Consider the following 20,045-nt stretch of genomic DNA (forward strand, 5'->3'; position numbering starts at 1 on the left):
GCTATGTATACATTAATATAGTTAAATTATATGAGATGGGTAAACCAAAAGTTTATATTAGCATTGTTGAATCATTTGCATAGTAAATAGTATATTAATTGGTATGATCGGCTAGACCATCCCGATCAGTAATGATGCGACAAGATAAGAATTTACATGGAAATTTATTAAAGAACTTGAAAATTCTTCACTTATTAAGTGTTGCTTGTTTTCAAATAATATTTATTAAACTTCCCTAGAAAAAGTTGAGATTGAACCTTTTACCTTTCTAAAAAAAATATGGGCCCGTTTTATCTAGCAAGGGAATATTTTGATATGATACTAGTAGATACATCTACAAGATAATCGCATATGAGTTATCAACTCACAACCAATTATTTGTGAAATTACTTGTTTAATGATTTGTTTAAAAATAAAACTTCCAGATTATGCAATCGATTCTAGCCAATGTTGGTGAGGTCATTGCTCAGACTTTCAATGATTATTATAAGCTAGATTGTTAATACGAGTAAGTATCATAAAGCTTAATGTTTATACATATAAAATGGTGTTAATAATTAAATGCCTCCAATTAGTAGTTAAACCATATCCTTTTTAGAACACAATTTTTTAATATGTCTAATGATGTGATATTTTATATAAATCAGCACTTGTAGGCATCATACTAATAAATTATGATAAATACTCCCCAATACAATTAGTTTTTGGTCAGGAGTTAAACATAACTCATTTTAGAATTTTTGAATGTACGATATATGTTTAAATTGCTCCACCACAATGCACAAAATGAAGTATTCAAAGGAAGTTGAGAATATACATTAGTTATGAGTATCCTTGTATTATTAAATGTGCTGAATAAATATTGGATATTCAATTAAAACATGTTTTGTGATTACTATTTAATTTGATAATTTTCCCAACATTAGGGGAGAGAAATGATAATGGCTGGATGAAATAATTGATTTTAATGAACTATCATTATTTAGATCATCGTAGAAAGTTATTTGAAATTAGAAGTTTAAAAAGGATAATTCACTTTATTGCAAGTCAACTGCCAAGTGTATTTATTGACTTGATGAGAATAACCAAGTATTATATATCAGTTGATGTGTCAAAGTCCCAGTAAGACAACCTATTAGAATAAATAAAAGTAATCCATGCATGAAATATGGTAAATTAATTGGTTCCAAAGATAAAAATTTTTGTAGAAAAAATAATAAATCAATATGGTCATAATAGTGGAGGCGATGCTGTTGAAGAAACTCAAAATATAACTAATTATTACAACTTTACGAGAGATTCAAGTACCTGAAATTCAAGAAAAAATAATGAAAATAAAGATATCTCAATAAGTTGAGTTAATACAAGAAAATGAGGAATCAAGAACAAAAAGTTATCGACAACAATTTTGTGCGCAATAGTATTATTAAGATAATAAAAGGAAATGAGGATCTTGAATAAATTTGTTGAGAGATATAGATATGAAATGGATTGGCCAAAATGGAAAAACTCAATTCAAGTAGAATTAAATTTAAAAAAAAATTTGGATCAATAATCCAAATATCTAGATGTATAAAGCTAGTGGGGTATAAATGAGTAGTTTTGCAAAACAAAATAAGTATCTAAATGTACAAAGTTTTTTTAAAGTCCTAACATTGATTATGAAAAGTATAATATGTTCTTTTGTGGTGGATGAAATAACTTTTAGATATTTTATTAGTCTGGTAGTTCATGAAAGATTTGACAAGTATCTTATGATTCTTGCTACAACCTTTATATGAATCACTATATAGTGAAAGTTTATATATTAAAGTCCTTAAAATATTTAGAATACTAGAAGCATATATCATTTTCTGGGAAATTGTTCAATTTATTTGCGTAAATATTTATTAAAATGATTGAACATATGCATTATTATATAGAAAGAATACGATCAACACTTGTTATGATTGTTGTTGAAACTTCTAGAAAGATCAAAATATATTTCCCCAAAGTTCTTCCTCACTCATGATATTAAAAAGAATGATAATATGAATATTTAGGAAATCTGTTTAAGTGGTCATTTGAAAAGCTAACATTATTATATATCATGTGATGTTATCATGAGGGGAGTCAAATACACATTGTACTCTTTTTTCTTTAATTGAGGTTTTGTCCTATTGAGTTTTTTTTATACTTTTTTAAAGAGACATCATATTATGCGTACTATAGATATGTATATTTTTTTTCCTTCAGTAGCAAATTTTATTCCCATAAATTTTTATTTTAATAAAATTTTAACGAGGCACATTATCTAATCATGAATATTCAAGGGGGAGTTATGAATATTTTAAGTAGATGTACATTAAAATCAATGTAAGTTTGGTATACATTAAGACTCTAATGTTTATTAGAAATAAAAGATAAAATTTCTATTTAATTAATAAAATATTACTTTTTTTTTTTACTTTCCCACTTTTTTTTGTTGTTTAATTTTTTATTTTATAACAATTATTAATAAGCTTTAATTTAAAATTGTTAATTAATAAAGTTTAAAACTAAAAACTCCTAAGGGTTTTAATTCTAATTTAATTATGAAAAAAGGCTTTGAACTTCACTGTAAATTGGAAACCGATGTTCGATGACACGTAATAATAACACCTGTCTGCTGTCGCCGTCGTTCTTTTTTTTTTTTTTTTGGAACGGTCGCCCTTCGTTTTCTTAAAGTCGAAGCAAAACTTTAAATTCCAGCAACAACAATCCGCTATTAACTGCGTACACGTTCGCCACGTGTATTTTGTATTGTGTTCATAACATACATAGAATAATAATTATTATTATAATGCGATAAAAAAAACATAATAAAATAAGAATATATTAATTTAATATCACTTAATTCAATAAGCTTAAATTACGTCAGTTAAGGATAGGCAAATTTTTAAAAACATTTATTTTAAAATATAAATATTCACTCACTTTTTAACCCTAAATTTTCTTTTATTCGGACCATAGAAAGTATTGCAATTCAATCAATTAAGGTGTTATTTTATAAGTTGAAAATTTAAATGTCAAAATTTTAATATTGAATTTATATAATAAATTTTAAGAATTAAATATAATTATTTGTTTCATAAAATTAAATTCTAATTTTTAAAAAATATTTATTTGTAATTTTAATCTTCAAAATATAATATTTTATATTATTTTAGACCATTTTGAATAAAATTTAAATAGGATTATTTAAATGTTTTGTTTTCTTAGAAAAAGTTATCATTTATTTAAAAGATAAATAAATTTTTTATTTAATATATTTAAAATTAAGTGATAAATAGTTATCTATTTACTTATTTTATTCTACCACTTTTCTTTTTGAAAATTTGTATTAATTAAAATTTTAATAACATTATTAAATAAATATACATAATAAACGATGAAAATAAATTTTTTTAATAAAAACTAAAGTTTCAATGATTTGTGAAACGGTGATAATAGAGCAGCAAAAGATTTATGTTAAAATGAAATTTTAGTCAATGCTAGGTTCCCAAACAACTTATATCTTTTTTGGAAGTGATATCAGTACGGTTTAATTAGATTTTTTGAATTTTTTAATTGATGAATTGTAGTTTAATTTATTTTTCAGTTTTTCATATTAATTTTTTATTTTTAATTTTTAAACTTATTTTGATAAAATAAGTTTTATTTTATAACTTTTAAATATTTTTGAAAAATTTTCAAATTATTTATTTATATATATTCCTAAAAACATTTTTTAAAAATTAAAATTAATTATATATTAAATAAAAATAAAATTTAATTCTATTTCGAAAAACCACGTTTTCTAAACTTGCATTTTATAAATTATCAAAACATCTTGATTGAAGTTAATTTTTCTTGCTGACACTAATCCCTTCTTAGAATAAATTGCCATGAATTATGTTAAACAATTTTTTTTTTATTTTGGAAAATATCAAACATATTATAAATAAATGCTTTCAAAAAAAGGTAAACTATATTGATAGCCACTAAACTATTGATAATTTATTTTTCATCATTTATTTATGAAAAATTATAAAATAGTCATTCAACTATTTTATTTTATTTTTTTGTCACCAGGCCATTAAATAATTAATAAAAAGATGAAATTATTATTTTTAAATTAGCATAATAGCAATTTTAAACCTCAACATTTATACAATATGTCAATTTAGTTTTGATTTTAAAAATTTTAACACTTAATATTTACAGATTGTGTAATTTGGTATTTTGTAGTTTTGTGTTTCTTTGTGACATTTCTACCTAAAAAGCTAAAAAAAACAAATTTATCCACTAGATTTGATAAAAAAATATACCAGAAATGAAAACATCAAAAAATTTAAGATAATATTTTTTTTCTTTTAAAATTAACCCTCAACGTCGTAAAAAATAACAAAACTACAAAAAAGACTAAATTATACAATGTATAAATGTTAGAATTAAAATTAGAATTACAAGCTTTAGAATTAAGACTAAATGAACACAATAAATGAATATTGAAAATTAAAGTTACTATTATATTAATTTTAAAAACTATCAAACTATCTTTCCGTTATTAATTTAATGACTAGTAATCGAAAAAGAAAAAAATCAAATAGTATAATTTTATAATTGTACGATAAAAATTAATTGGTTTAAGGATGTAAAAAAAGCCCACAAACTTAAAAATAAATAAATAAATAAATAAGTTCTTTTTTTTCACTCAATCAAGTACGTGAAATGCATTAAAAATGTCATTTGATCATAAAGTTAATTGCTCAGTTAAAGTTAAACCACGGTTTGATATGTGATAAAAAATTATAAAAATAAAAAAATAAAAGTTATAAAAAATAAATTTTTATAACTTTTATTTTTTTATAAAAACCATAAAAATATAAAAAATTGTAAAATTTTATAAAAATTATAAAAAGGCATAAAAAAGGTCCTTTAACTATTAATTTTAACTGTTAAAGCTAATGATCCCTAATTTTTTTCAATTAAAGCAATCACGTGTCGTAACGCAGCATGACATAGGACGAAAAATGATGCATTTTGACAGTTTTAGTATCAAATTGAGTGTAAAAAAAATACAGGAGCTTAATTATTTTTTTAAAAAATTTTAAAATTTTTTTTAATGCATTTTAAAAGTTTTAAGTATGAAATTGAGTAAAAGAGAATTGAGCTTAACAATATTTTTTTATAAAATGTTTGATTACTTTTTACACTTAAGCGAAAAGAATTTTATTAGTAGTTAAGGGATAGACGGTTTAAAATTAAATATAATATCTTAACGATTATTACACGCAAATCTAGTTTACGGGAATTCGGATAAAAAGGGAAAAACGATACTTAAAAAGCAAAGCAGGAAGAAGAAGACGAACCGGATTTTCAGAATTACAATCTCCAGATCTGGTTTTACCAAAAAAGGAAAAGTATGGGACTGCTTTCTAACAGGTTCTTTTTATCTTCTTTTGCAGTTCATCTGTTTTTGTTTTTTTAAAGATTGGTATGCTGAACTGATTCAAAATCATTTTGCTTCTTTCTTGTTAACAAATGGGTAAAACAGAATTGATAAGAAGAGCCTGAATCCAGGGGATCACGTTTATTCATGGAGGACTGCTTATATTTATGCCCATCACGGTTCTTTACTTACTTCCACCCTTTCCTTTTTTGGGGAATAGTTTGCATTTCTATTTGTGGATGTGGGTTTGAATTGAATTTTAAGCATGATCTGATGGTTAAGGAAGTATAGAAAAGCTCAATTTTTTTCCTTCTGTGTTTGGCCAATTTTTGGCGTTTGAAAAGCACTGTTTCTATGCTTTTATCTCAGAAGATCCTTTCCTCTTGAAAACCTATATTTTATTAGTTAAGCAGTAGGACCATTCTATAATATGCTTAGCCTCCTTAGGTACTCTGGTATCCATCCTATATCGTATAACCGTAATTAAAGAACTGTATAGTTTCAAGGATTTTGCTTAACCCATGGCACTTTCTATTTTTGTAATGGACGTTCTATGAAATGCAATAACTGGTAACATTATTTATCATTTTCAATGCATTTTGTTAAAGATATTACCGTATATTGTGACCTTAAGAGTGACTTCAGCACATTTGTTACCAAATCCTATTTTAAATGTAAGTGGCAGTGCATTATCCGCATTTAGTTGTATTTAAGAACTTCAACTCTTGGCCTAATGGCACTGGATGTTTACCCTAAAAACCCACATCATGGGTTCAAATCATAGGGGCAGCCTTGTTTATGGTATGTGAGTTGGTAATGATTTGCTTTTGTCAGGGTGTGTGAATCAATTGCAAATCTAATATATATTTATATTTATATGAATAGAATTGGTTAGTTTTTCTACCTTCTATAAATAGTTTTGCATTTGCAGCAATGCTCTAACGAACTACTTTATTAAGAAGTTCTTTGTATATAGAGAAGAGCGACCAGATTGAATTATCTGTTTCATGGTTCTTGTAATTTTGAGTTTGAGATCGGGTATTGCAAAATAGGAGATGTTGGAATGCATTTGGAGGTTAGAAATGATACGTATGAGTTCAGAATGGTAAATATTTTGCTATTATAGAGATTATGGTACGAATTCAGAATGGTATATATTTTTCTGTTATCTGAGTATGTTTTCGGATTATCTATTGGAGAGTTATGTGTTTACTTTTATGTTTTTCATTTTCCAGTTATACTTTGCTGGAATTATTCTAATAATTGTATCTTTTTCCTTGTGTATGAGGACAGGCATCTATGTTGGAAACAATACGGTCATCCATTTTACAAGACGTGGCCAAGAAGTTGGTACAGGAACTGTGCTTGATCTCATCCTGGTAAGCTCTGGACCAGCTCAATCTCAACTGCATTGCCCTACCTGCACTCCACCTGAAGAAGGTAATGGTGTTGTTTCCTCGTGCTTGGACTGCTTCCTTGCTGGTGGAATATTGTATCGTTTCGAGTATGCAGTCACCCCTGCTCTCTTTATTGCAAAAGCAAGAGGTGGAACCTGCACTCTTGCAGTCTCCGATTCGGATGATTTAGTGGTTCATCGAGCAAAATACTTGCTCGAAAATGGATTTGGTTGCTATAATGTATTCAAGAACAACTGTGAGGATTTTGCGATCTATTGCAAAACTGGGCTGCTTGTTCTGGATCATTCAGTTGGACGTAGTGGTCAAGCAATATCTATTGTAGGAGGCCCTCTCGCAGCTGTGTTGTCAACTCCGTTACGCCTTGTTACTACAAACATTTATGGCATGGCAGCTACAGCAGTTGGGATGTACTGTGCAAGTCGATATGCAGCTGACATCGGCATAAGGATGGATGCAGTGAAAGTTCCAGTGGAGGATCTTACGAGAAGACTGGCAACCGGCTTGCTTCAGGTGATTGAACCTCAACCTTTGGCAGCCACTGCCCATTAGCATCTTGTTGCTCCAAGTTTTTAATCCGGTGAAACTCTGATCTTTCAAACGCGTTGTGAGGATTTCCAGATTTTTCATTTGCTGTTTGCATCTTTATTATTAAGATGGTGGTTTGCTTGATAAAGTTGGCTTTTTTTATGCCCTTGATATGGAGTTAATGATTTGTGCAACAATAATGACGACTTATATAAGGAGTTTATAATTTATTTGTTTATCAGCATTTCTAATCCACAAATTGAGGACACACCCGTATGGCAACATCTTGTAAGGTGACGTCTGGTTGTCTTTCAATGAGTATTTGGTGATGGAACCTAAATCTCTTGGGAAACGTAAATCCATAGTTAGGATTTTTTTCAAAATTATTTGCATTAAATAAAATATTAATTTGATATTTCCCAATTAATACACTAGTTCTAACAAAATTAATATACGGTTAAAATTGTATTTGAAGTAGATATTGATTTAATAAATAGGTGTGGAAATTTGATCCGGAAGAAGAATCCTCGGTAAACTCTTTTCGAACAATGCCTTTAGAGGAGATTGTACTAGTAACAGTCAAATGGAAGAAATCGTGGAAATTAAAGTTGCCACTCAAATTATAGTTTTTCCATGGAAAATTGAAGTAAAGTGTCTTCCCGCAAAAGACGAAGTTATTAGAATATCGGTTAGTGTGAGTGATATCTCTCTCTTATAACAATTTTTTGTCCATTGTGAGTTTGCACGGCCATCTAATTTAGAAGTTCATTTTCTGTGCAACATTTCTTGTTGAACACAACTAAGGTAATGGATTTTTTGTTTGAATATAATCACCTGGAACCTAAGGAAGCACGAAGCTTTTACTCGATTTTCCTTTTCATTCCAAGCAAGAAAAGCAATGGTTTGAGAAGTTCTCAAACCCAATTCGCACGAACAGACGTTACGCTATATTCATGAAGATTTTGATGTACCACCAAATGCGACCTCAAGTGGGAATGAAAAAGGTTGTAACTCACACCTCAATTTAGAAGTAATTGAAAAGTGATCTTGTTAAGGGCAGTAGATAATAATAACTTTGAAACGGCGAGGCTAACAAGAGACTCGAGGGGACTCAATAATTGTTTGTAAGAACCTTAAAATGCAGTCGTAGCTTCAAACTCGGATTACGATTATAAGATTGATGTTGCAGTAGGATATTTTGAGCAGGACTACTTAACAGAACTAAAACATGGGCCAGTATTTAAGCATTTGATGGTATTAGACTCGATAGACACAATCAAAGTATCCTTGATGAAATAAGGCAACAAACAAATGCAACTAGAGGTCAAGTGGTGGACAAAGTGATATTATACCAAAAAATTATTCTATAAGATAATGAAAATAAATGAGAAAAATGATAATTGTCCCCAAAAAGTTCTATGCTTTTTAGCATCAAGAAAGTCATCATTCTATCACCAATTAAATTCCTTAGGAATTGATCACTTTCTATCGTACCATACACCAAGGGAAAAAGGCATAACTCTTATAAACTCAGATTTATAAATAAACAGATTTGGTTCAAAAGCATTGAAATATCTAAATCTAAATATAACACTGAAAAAAATGAAAAAGAGAGAAAGTTAGCAGACTTGATATGAATTGGATTATCAAATTTGAAATGTCTGTTGTAAACCTCTTACACAAGCAAAACTGCATTTATACAACCATCATTCTCTGGGTTATTTGTTACTTGAGCATATTTTCCTGCATTCGAAAAACCAAATAGGAACAAGCATTAAAATGAAAAAGCAAGATAGGGTATTTATTCATCATGCTTGAATATAGTGAGAGGATCTTTACCCCAAACAACTTTCCCAGCCGGTGTGACCAGACCCAATTCACTTACATTCACCTGAATTCAACATAAAAATATGGACATCAGTAATTTTGAATTCATGCCAAATATATAAAAAAATAACAATGAAAAAAAAAAAAACCTCGATGATTGTTCCTTTGGTCATAACACCAAGAGAGGTATACATTGGACCATTGGGATTTTTCTTCACCCCAATGATGTCAAGATTGAAGGTGCATTTGAGTTCAGGGTGTGTAACATGAGCTTTAGTAAATCGCAATCCCGACGGACGGATAAAACGCTCGTATTTGGGAGGTTTTCTTGTAAAACCAGGTCCTACAAATGTGCACTTTGTGACCATCCTCTTCCATTGTTTAGCTGCAAGAGAAAGAAATTAACACAGAAGAACCAGAATTTCTCATAAAAATCCAACATTATCCTTTCCTCTGGTGCAATCCAACTCCAGATGCAAAAAAGTTCATGTTATGCAAGTAAAGTTAGCATAAAAAGAGGAAGAAGCAATTTATATATACTTACTTTTTCGTTTACCAGATCTGATCACCTTAAACATCTCATCTTCTGCCACAGGCCTTACCTGAAGGTCAAAACTTAAGAAGTCAAACAGCTGTAGTTACAAGAAAAATAAAATACAGAAACAGAAAAAATACCTGAGAAAGCACATATTGAGATGCAACAAACAGAAAGTTTGAGAATCTTTTTACCTTGGGTATAGGGACCTCCCATTTTCCAGCTTTCTCTTTCCTTTTTTGCTTTATCGTGTTGCTGAGAACCTAAACATAGTATAATGTTACATGTATTGATGATTGGATTCATGTGCCATCAAACTCATATGTCACCATACCTTTGCACGTGTGGTGTTTTCACGATCCATAAGATATGCAGGAATAGCGCCATCTTGCACTTCATCATCAACCTTGCGCCTAGTTGACGATTCCTCATGCATGGCCAATCTGTTGATGTGATGCAGAATTAATGGTTATTATGGTTAACAAGGTATAGACCCAAAGCAAAAGCTTTATAGTGTTAACATCTTAAAAAAATAAATTAACTGTCTCAAGCCCAAGTTCCATTTCATGACTCCATAACTGGCCTCAGAAACGATAGGCATTTAATTCCATTCCGTCCCTTCTCTATCATTAGACCTTATTATCACAACAAATTCACAGTACACACGAATAGGCGATTACGGACCAACCGAGTGAGGAAAATTTAAAATTTTGAGCAACATGAATATGGAAAACAGTCATGTTAATTTCCTAGGAAGAAGTGGCATGAATAAGACATTGATTTAATGGAAGACAATATGATCATTATGGGCATTACCACAATGAATTTAGCCCATGAAGTCAATCAATTTACAGAATCTAATTTCATCTGAAAAACTATTAAAAAGACAAGTTATCATCAATTTTTTAAGTGCAAAATAGAACATCATTCCCATAAGATCTTAATTGGATTAAAACATACTAAAAAAGATGGAAAAATCCAAATTAGAAAAAATAATAATTAGGAAATAGAACTAACGTTTTCTTCATGAGGGCCTTCTCTGCATAATTTTTCTTGGCAATCATCTTACCCTTAATACCAAGGGCCTACAGAGAAACAAATGAATTAGCTCATAAACCCCCGAAAAAGAAAAGAGAAAATAATCAAAATAAAAGGGAAAATTAAGAAAATAAAGACCTTCTGAGCCTTAGCGGAACGCTCGTGAACTTGGCGAGCTTCCTTCTTACGCTTCTTCTCGAAGAAGTCATGGCGATAACCATGCCTCTTTCTGTGTAGCTCTATGTAATCACCTTGCGGCTAAACAGACAAATCAAATAAGAAATTAGCAACATCGACAAAAATTAACCATTGCAGCCACTTCTTTAAAAAGAAAGAGAGTGAACTCGAAACGACCAAACCATCGCGACGAAGACTTGATCTTTATTTCGGAGAAGCGAGTGAAAACCCTAGTCTAGGGCTTTAAAATTTTTTGTAAAATAACAAATGGAGGTTTAAGGTATGGTGAAAATGGTATTGAAATGCGGGTCGGGTATTTGTTTGTAAGACATTTTGGTCGGTTAAAAATTTGTGCTTCATTCAAGAAGCCTGGGTTTAAAGCAGGGTCTTGGACTCGAATAAGAAATACCTATTATTTAGATTCCAATTCAAGGCTTGCCAACATCTATATATGGTAAGATAATTCTAAAAGTTAATTCAATTATTAAATGATTTATCAGAATTTATACAACATAATATAAATTAAAAATTAAAAATTTTTTTGTTGAAGTAAATGTTGTCAAAATATTGATTTTGAAGTTTTTACAAATGATTTATTATTCACTATCTCTTTTTTCAATTGTACTTTATTTTTAATTTTTATATTTTTAAAATAATAATAATTTAGTAACATTAAAATTATTTTAATAATGAAAGGATTTAATTAATTTAACTTTGATAGTTTAATAAATTTAGAATGAAAATTATAATTTGAAGATGTTTGATGTAAATAATCATTCTATATAAATTATATAATATAATTACAGTTATATAAATGAATATTTTATGAAATTATATAAAATAACGGATATTTTATTTATTCAGACTAACCTATCCAAATCATATCTACCATACTACTATCATTTTTTTTGGTACAATAGCAAATACACCAACTATATGAAGTCTGATATGTTGTTCTAGCCACCAATTTACTCGTCTTTGCAAGCCATCCCTTGTTGGAGCACCAAGAATTTGCACTTCCCGTTGTAGAATCTGTAAATCCTCCATAAGAGGTTGCAACTGCCAATTTATTACTGTTTTCTTTTCTAGAATATTGCTTAATTTCCAGGAGGGATCCTTGCATAGACAATTCTTTACATCCATATGCTCCATATGCTTGAGATGTAGTAGAAGGGTCCGAAGAAAGATCAGTGTAGAATAAATTTTGGTGGATCCCTCTATTGCCTGCCATATGATAATTTGGTTGTCTTTCTTGTATTGAAAAATCGCTGTTGCACCAAATTTGCTAGTACCTTGGTTCCCAGCTATTCCAACAACCATGCCCCAGTTAACTTCATCTCGCTGTTGGTGTGGTTCTCCTTCCATGCTCGGGGCCCTTCGCTCTAAGTGCGTACATTGAGGCGTGCTTGTTTTGGAGAGATACTCCAACCATGTTATACCACTATCATTCAGGTTTATTTTTATATATTTGTTAACTCATCATATATTTCAATTTATAACAAACAAATCCTTTGATCATATTTCAAATAACACAAATAAAACTACGTGGGTGAAAGAAAAATAATCTATACTATATATTAAACACTTAATTATAATAAAATATTTTTACTTTACATAGTAAATTGTATTATTCTGAAAGTAGTCATTTTATATTTTCTATATAAAAAATATATATACACGATAAAATTTGAACTCAATCCTTCATAGTTTTCAACTCATTCATTATTTATATTAATTATTTATAAATGTATTTGCTACATAATTTTTGGTAAAGTCCTAAAAGCAACACAACTAGCGTGACTCAAACTCAAGCCACACTTGTATGATGAACACTTTGGCCATTAGGTCAACACACAGGATTCAATTTTTATTTTATTTTTAAAATAGATTAAATTGTTCATATAACTTTTTTTAAATTAAAGGTGTTCACGGAGTCTAAGCCTGATATTAATATATATTTTGCTCAAACCCACCTATATTTACAAAAGACTAACTCAATTTCATTTTAGGTCCGCATATATTATTTTTAATTTTTTTAAAAAATATTTATATTATACTATTTTAATATTTAATAATTTTATACATTTTTTATTTATTGAAATTTTTATACAGTCATCCTAACATTATTTTAATGTATACATTAGAGTCGTATTATATATTTAGTATAGCTTTACTTTTTTTAATTTGTTCTAAATTACATAATATATAAAAATAACATAATATAAAGTATTATAAACTTAAAAATGGGTCTGACTTGGGCTTGAAAATGTTCAGGGTCTTAAATGTTTAAGTTTGAGCCCAATCTATATTTTAAATGGGCCTAATTTTTTTTGTCTAAGTTCATTTTTTGAGCTTAATATTTTTACCTAAACCCTCTCAAATTTCGGACATACTTTCGGGCCTAAGTGAGTAGCCTAATTCATGAATAGATTTATCTTTTAACATATGACTTTACAAAAAAATTTTAATGATTTGATAAATTTTCGAACTAAATTAGTATATGATTAACTTTTAACATTAATGCAATCAAAATCATTGGTTAGGATAATTAATATTCTTTAAATTAGGTTTAGTTGTCCTCTACTAACTTACCAATAGTATAGTATCTTCCTTCTTTAATATAAATACGTTTATGATAGAAAAAATACTGCTGCGCTATTCGTCAGTTCATACCAATTAACCACAAGTTTAAGTAATGATCCCAGCTACGATTTCCAATTACTCTAGTGCTTCATTTTGTTTTTTAATTGAGAATGCGAGCGAGACTCATAGTTTACAGAGAAATATTGTGCTTTTTTCACCCACATGTATCATCCCTCCACACCTACGTGGACTGTAGTTTAGGATAAGATCTCTTAACTTCAATACAATATCGATCAGCGTGATTTTGAAGGGATATGCAACATAAAAGTTTATGCTTCGGCCTTTGAATGAGCATATACAATATAGTCCAACAGTAAAAATGATTAAAAACGAGTGTGAGCCCAAAAGCATATGCTATATATTAATATTATATTAAACAGCTTAAGCTGAGTGCAATGATTATGTGTAATACGTCGACGAGCAAATGAGCAATAGAGAGGTTTTGAAATCTCACTTTTTGGTTAATCATGGCATAAGTTTGTTTCTTGTTTCTTTTTTAAAGTATTGTTTCTCAATCAAATCAAATCTTCTTAGATTCTTGTTTAAAGTAATGAATAGTGTATCTTGTGATTTTAACAAAATAAAAATAAAAAAATCTTTTTATATTTTGACGACCTGAGTGATTACATCTAGTGAAATGATTCTTACTATTCTTTTATCTTCACCAAAAATCATAAAAGACTTGGGAAATTTGAATACTCAAATCTGTTCCTATATCAAACTCTCCATGGAAGAAATGAAGTAAATATTGGAAGAAAACAATAGAAAAATCTAAAAAGAAAATGCAGGACCACAATTACACCATTATTCTTCCGACCCCAAATTAGTTGGGCAAAATAATACTAATAAAACTTGTTTGGTCTGCATTATTTTATTATTTATTATCTGCAGAAGAATATTAATAATAACTTGTACCATGAAACAAGCCACCAAGGCATGGAAATCAAAGCACCTCTGAAATGGATCAGTGTTCTACTCAACAAAAAATGACCCACCAGCTTAATGCTACAATAAAAATATATAACTTTAATTAAACAAGCCATAAAAGTGGAATTGATTAATTAGTTAATAGCAGTGAGTGCTGTTTTAATGAAGAAATGAAAAGGAAAGAAAACTGTTAAAAGTAATGGCACCTGGATGTAGCATCCTACTCAAAAGACAGTACTGCCCTTGTCTTTTTGCAGTTATTGATAAGGCAAGGGGAGAGTGAAAAGGAAATCTGGTATGGTCTTTGGTGGTGTCTGGCAAATGAAAAACTACCTTTCCAGAATATTGAAGTTGATGATTATATGTATTTATATTTGTAATGCTAATTGAGAAATTCACCTTCAGGCTATAAGGTATCGTCCAAGTTTCATTTTTGTTTTTTCGTTAGGCTTATATTCTTCAATAGTTCAACTTTGATCGAATACTTTGTTTTGTTTTGTTTTTCATGTAAAAAATCTGCCCTTGTTGCTCTAGAGCTCCCAAAGTTTGATTATTTTTTTCTCCTTGTTTGTTTTCATGAATTATTGTGTCTCTTCTTCACTGTCTCTTAGTATACCAGAAATCTAAAATCTATTTTTTTTAATTATTTGATGCAAGGCTTGAAGTGGGTATTTGAAGAAACCACCATTGTTGCTCAAGTGAAGCTGCTTTTATAGTAGTTGAGGTTATCTGCTCCAGTGCAGCAGCAGCCAAATATCTGCAATGAGAAAGAAGTTAGCCTCAGTGCTTATTTTGTGTCTTGTTACAGTGGTTTTTAGCACCACTGACTCTGGTGACCTTGATGTTTTAATGCAATTCAGAGATGAACTTGAAAATCCGGAGCTCTTGAAATGGCCCGAAAATGGTGGTGATCCTTGTGGTCCTCCAAGCTGGAACCACATCTATTGTGAGAATTCCAGGGTTACTCAGATTCAGGCTCAAGGTATGGGTTTGAAGGGTACTTTGCCTAAAAACTTGAACAAGCTCTCCATGCTCAAGAACATTGGTCTCCAAAGGAACCAGTTGAGTGGAAAGTTGCCATCTTTTTCTGGTTTATCTAATTTGCGGTATGCTTATTTGGATTACAACAATTTTGATTCTATTCCATCTGATTTCCTTGATGGTTTAGATAATCTGGAAGTCTTGGCATTGGATGACAACAATTTTAATGCTAGTACCGGCTGGTCATTCCCTAAGGCTTTGGAAAATTCTGCTCAATTGACCAATCTTTCTTGTATGAACTGTAATTTGATCGGGCCATTGCCAGATTTCCTTGGTTCCATGCCTTCCTTGACAAACTTGATGCTTTCTGGTAATAGGTTGTCTGGTGAAATTCAGGGAACTTTCAATGGCAGTGCTTTACAGATGCTTTGGCTGAATAATCAACTGCATGGAGGGATGACTGGTCCAATCAATGTTGTGGCAACAATGGAGTCCCTCACAGTTTTATGGCTGCACGGGAACCACTTCACTGGAACAATCCCAGAGAGTATTGGTAAGTTAACTCTCTTGAAGGATCTCAATCTTAATAGTAACAAACTTGTTGGCCTAATTCCTATTAGTTTAGCAAATATGAGACTGCAAAACTTAGATTTAAACAATAATCACTTGATGGGTCCAATTCCAATGTTCAAGGCATCAAAGGTAACTTTTGCTTCAAACAAGTTCTGTCAGGCCACTCAGGGGCTTCTTTGCTCCCCAGCAGTTATGGCACTTATAGAGTTTCTTGGGGGGTGAATTACCCTTCCAAGCTTGTATCTTCCTGGTCTGGTAATGAGCCCTGCAACTGGTTGGGAATTAGATGCAATAGTGGGAAGGTTTCAGTCATAAATTTGCCCCATTATAATCTCTCTGGTAGTTTGAGTCCTTCAGTTGCAAAGCTGGACACCCTTTCTCAAATCAGGCTTCAATCTAACAACCTAAGCGGTCCCATTCCAAATAACTGGACTAGCTTGAAATCCCTAGAAACTCTGGATCTCAGTGGCAATAACATATCTGGTCCTTTACCAAAATTTAGTAGAACTGTGAAGCTTGTCGTAACTGGTAATCCTTTATTGAACGGTGATAAGACAGACCATACCAAAGGGGCTAATATTCCACCTGAGAGCTCAGATTCTCCACCCAATATCCCTACTACCTCATCGCAAGATACAGGTCCGGGTTCCTCTGCCACTAACTTTTCTCTGAAATCAACAAAAACAAAAGGTTTCAAAAGAAACACATTTGTTTTGATCATGGCTCCTGTTGCAAGTTTTGCACTTGTTGCATTTCTTGTCATTCCTCTATCCATCTACTTTTATAAGAAGAGAAAAGACAGTAATTTGGCTTCAACTTCCCTGGTAATCCCTCCCAGGGATCCATCTGATCCGGATAACATGGTTAAGGTTGTTGTTGCTGCCAATAACACCAATGCAAACCCTTCTACACTAACAGGGAGTGGCTCTGCAAGCAGAAATAGTAGTAGCATTGGGGAGTCTCATGTTATTGAAGCTGGAAATTTGGTCATAGCAGTTCAAGTTCTTCGGAGTGTAACAAAAAATTTTGCAGCACAGAAAGAGCTCGGCCGTGGTGGCTTTGGTGTAGTTTATAAAGGGGAACTAGATGATGGAACACAAATTGCAGTTAAAAGAATGGAGGCTGGCGTGATTACAAACAAGGCTTTGGATGAATTCCAGGCTGAAATTGCAGTCCTTTCAAAGGTTCGGCACCGTCATTTGGTATCTCTTTTGGGTTATTCCATTGAAGGCAATGAGAGAATTCTTGTTTATGAATATATGTCTCAAGGTGCTCTTAGCAAGCATCTTTTCCATTGGAAGAGCCTGAAATTAGAGCCTCTATCTTGGAAGAGACGGCTAAATATCGCCTTGGATGTAGCCAGAGGAATGGAGTATCTTCACACCCTGGGTCATCAAAGCTTCATACATAGAGATCTCAAGTCTTCAAATATTTTACTTGGTGATGATTTCAGAGCAAAAGTTTCAGATTTTGGTTTAGTCAAACTTGCTCCTAACGGGGAGAAATCTGTTGTGACCAGGCTTGCTGGGACTTTTGGTTACTTAGCACCAGAATATGCAGGTAAGCAACCTGTCTAAGGTTGTCTAATCATTTGAAATGAGATCAGGCTTAAATAAACATAAGTTTTCTCATGAAATAGTTTACTTTGCTTAAAACTTTTAACCATTCTTTCTTTCAATATGAATGTAGTTTGAAGTCCTCCTTGTAGTTACAAGGACTTTTTGAAAGTAATATATGCCGCTAGTAAACTGATCTAGAGGATTTTAAGCTGATTTGTTCTAGTCTTTGCACAAATGGAAGCATATCCCGTAGTTGTTATTGATGTCATTTTGTTTTTGTACTGACTCTAACTTCAAAGTTTCAGTATACTTCAGTTACAGGAAAAATCACCACCAAAGCCGATGTTTTTAGTTTTGGTGTCGTGCTGATGGAACTTCTGACTGGATTGACTGCACTTGATGAGGATAGGCCTGAAGAGACCCAGTACTTAGCTGCATGGTTCTGGCATATCAAACCAGACAAGGAGAAATTAAGGGCTGCTATCGACCCATCTCTCGATGTAAAGGATGAAACATTTGAGAGTATCTCCATCATTGCTGAACTTGCTGGACATTGCACTGCAAGGGAACCCAGCCAACGGCCAGACATGGGGCATGCTGTGAATGTATTGGCTCCACTTGTTGAAAAATGGAAACCACTGGATGATGATAATGATGATTATTGTGCCATTGATTACAGCCTTCCTCTTAATCAGATGGTGAAAGACTGGCAGGAAGCTGAAGGAAAAGATTTTAGTTATTTGGACCTAGAAGACAGCAAAGGTAGTATCCCGGCTCGGCCTACTGGTTTTGCAGAGTCATTCACTTCTGCCGATGGTCGATAAAAAAGAGGTACTTTGTTGCATTTCTTTGAATTCCTTGTTGTTATAAATAGTAGTTTGTGTTCTATCTATTTGAGAATTCAATGTTGATATATATTTCCGCATTAAATATAGTCGTTTGTAATATTTTGCTGCTTATGATGGTGTAAGTTGCTTTGATTAATTTTATGGGCAGAGACGTCTTGTTAGCCAACAGACATTACAATTGGTATTAGAACCAGATATCTAAACTAACTTGTCGCCCCACCGAAACAAACAACAATATCCATGTCTCTCTGTCTCAACTCCTCCTTGTTCTTCCCAACTAAAACTCTACATCATAAGAGGTTTGCCACAAGGATGGATGCAACAGATTTCTGGATTGACATTAACTCTTTTCGAATTATGAATTGGATTCTTTGTTATTTGTTTATATTTTTTTCTGATGAATTAAAATCAACAAGTTATTCGGGAGACAATACTAGATTGGACAAATGGACCGAAAACCATAAAGGCAAAAAACATGTTGCAAGTATGTCGGAAAGCAATGATATATAGGGAGAGAGGCAACCGAGTAAGTACATAATTGCAGGGGTATTCGTCCAACGGGAAGGAAGAAAGGTGCTGCTTGAGGTTGTAAATTATGGCGGAAGTAGGATGCTTCATGAGTCCATCATCATATATGTTTCTACAAAGCCAATGGATAATTCCAATCCAATCATAGTATTATTTTAATTAAGGCAATAGCTTAACTTGGTTTTCAGTTTAAAATAATAAGTTTTTTTTTTTGGTTCTTTTTGGAAAAGATACTACTAATAAGAATAAATAAATAAATAATTCTAGTTTATTAAAAAATAATAAACTAGAATTATTTGAATTCAATAGATCAGCATTGAATTTATTTTAATTTTTAGAGTGTTTAGTGATTTCTTTAAATGCATTAAAATTTTTAAAAAATTGGTTAATTAAAGTAATAAAATTCAATTCAAATCTATTTATTTTTTGTAAGGGTTAAAAAGTAAATAAAAGTAATTAAACTCTTAAAAATTTCACTTTATTAAACCTTTAATGACAAAAAAATTGTTAATAGAAATTGTCAATTAACTAGTTTCATTATTAATTATGTTGACATGGTAAATGATGCTGACGTGGCCAGACTAGAACCGTTGTTTTTGTCAATTTTTTTGACAACTTTGCTCATTTTTTGTTATTATTCTTCTGATTATTGAAAAAAAAAATAGTATCGCGGTTTCATTTCTTTTTCTTTTTGTCATAATAGAACTGTTATTCCTGATTAATACAATATCTTAAACATGTAAAAATTAATGATTTTCTATAAATGAGATATTGACTACACAAGAATAAATCTAGTTTGATCCTTTAAAATTTTTGTATTTTTCAAAATTTAAAATTTTAATTTTAATTAAATAATAGTTAATTTCATTAAATTATAGTATTTCTAATATCTAATATAATATTATTACATGTCAACATGATGCTATTTTCACCTATTATTAAAAATAGCTACTCTAATGATATATTAATTCTTTCACTCGAAAAGAATGGCCTACTCAAATTACCTCAAAAAGA

The 20,045-nt window shown here is 30.9% G+C and overlaps 2 protein-coding genes and 1 pseudogene across 3 annotated transcripts; 2 read left to right on the forward strand and 1 right to left on the reverse strand.

Moving 5' to 3' along the window:
- Window positions 1-5,172: 5,172 nt before the first annotated feature.
- On the forward strand, window positions 5,173-7,633 carry LOC107889445 (protein LEAD-SENSITIVE 1). Its single transcript, XM_016813858.2, has 3 exons — window positions 5,173-5,445; window positions 5,558-5,631; window positions 6,746-7,633. The coding sequence occupies exons 1-3, from the start codon at window positions 5,426-5,428 to the stop codon at window positions 7,417-7,419; spliced, it is 768 nt and encodes a 255-aa protein (XP_016669347.1). The 5' UTR covers window positions 5,173-5,425; the 3' UTR covers window positions 7,420-7,633.
- A 1,267-nt stretch (window positions 7,634-8,900) lies between these two features.
- On the reverse strand, window positions 8,901-11,393 carry LOC107889442 (ribosome biogenesis protein NSA2 homolog). Of its 2 annotated transcripts, none has more exons than XM_016813856.2 (9): window positions 11,155-11,393; window positions 10,934-11,053; window positions 10,775-10,842; window positions 10,092-10,200; window positions 9,952-10,020; window positions 9,767-9,824; window positions 9,372-9,607; window positions 9,235-9,286; window positions 8,901-9,138 (listed from the first exon to the last, which is right to left on the reverse strand). In XM_016813856.2, exons 1-9 carry the CDS (start codon window positions 11,155-11,157, stop codon window positions 9,071-9,073), a joined length of 783 nt encoding a protein of 260 aa, XP_016669345.2. In that variant the 5' UTR covers window positions 11,158-11,393; the 3' UTR covers window positions 8,901-9,070. The 2 variants fall into 2 exon arrangements, with proteins under 2 accessions (XP_016669345.2, XP_016669346.2); XM_016813857.2 differs by having other exon boundaries at window positions 11,150-11,314.
- A 3,404-nt stretch (window positions 11,394-14,797) lies between these two features.
- On the forward strand, window positions 14,798-18,669 carry LOC107889441 (receptor-like kinase TMK3; annotated as a pseudogene).
- The last annotated feature ends 1,376 nt before the right edge of the window (window positions 18,670-20,045 follow it).

Source organism: Gossypium hirsutum, chromosome A09 (assembly GCF_007990345.1).
Source record: "Gossypium hirsutum isolate 1008001.06 chromosome A09, Gossypium_hirsutum_v2.1, whole genome shotgun sequence".
In the NCBI taxonomy this organism is placed as follows: Eukaryota; Viridiplantae; Streptophyta; class Magnoliopsida; order Malvales; family Malvaceae; genus Gossypium; species Gossypium hirsutum.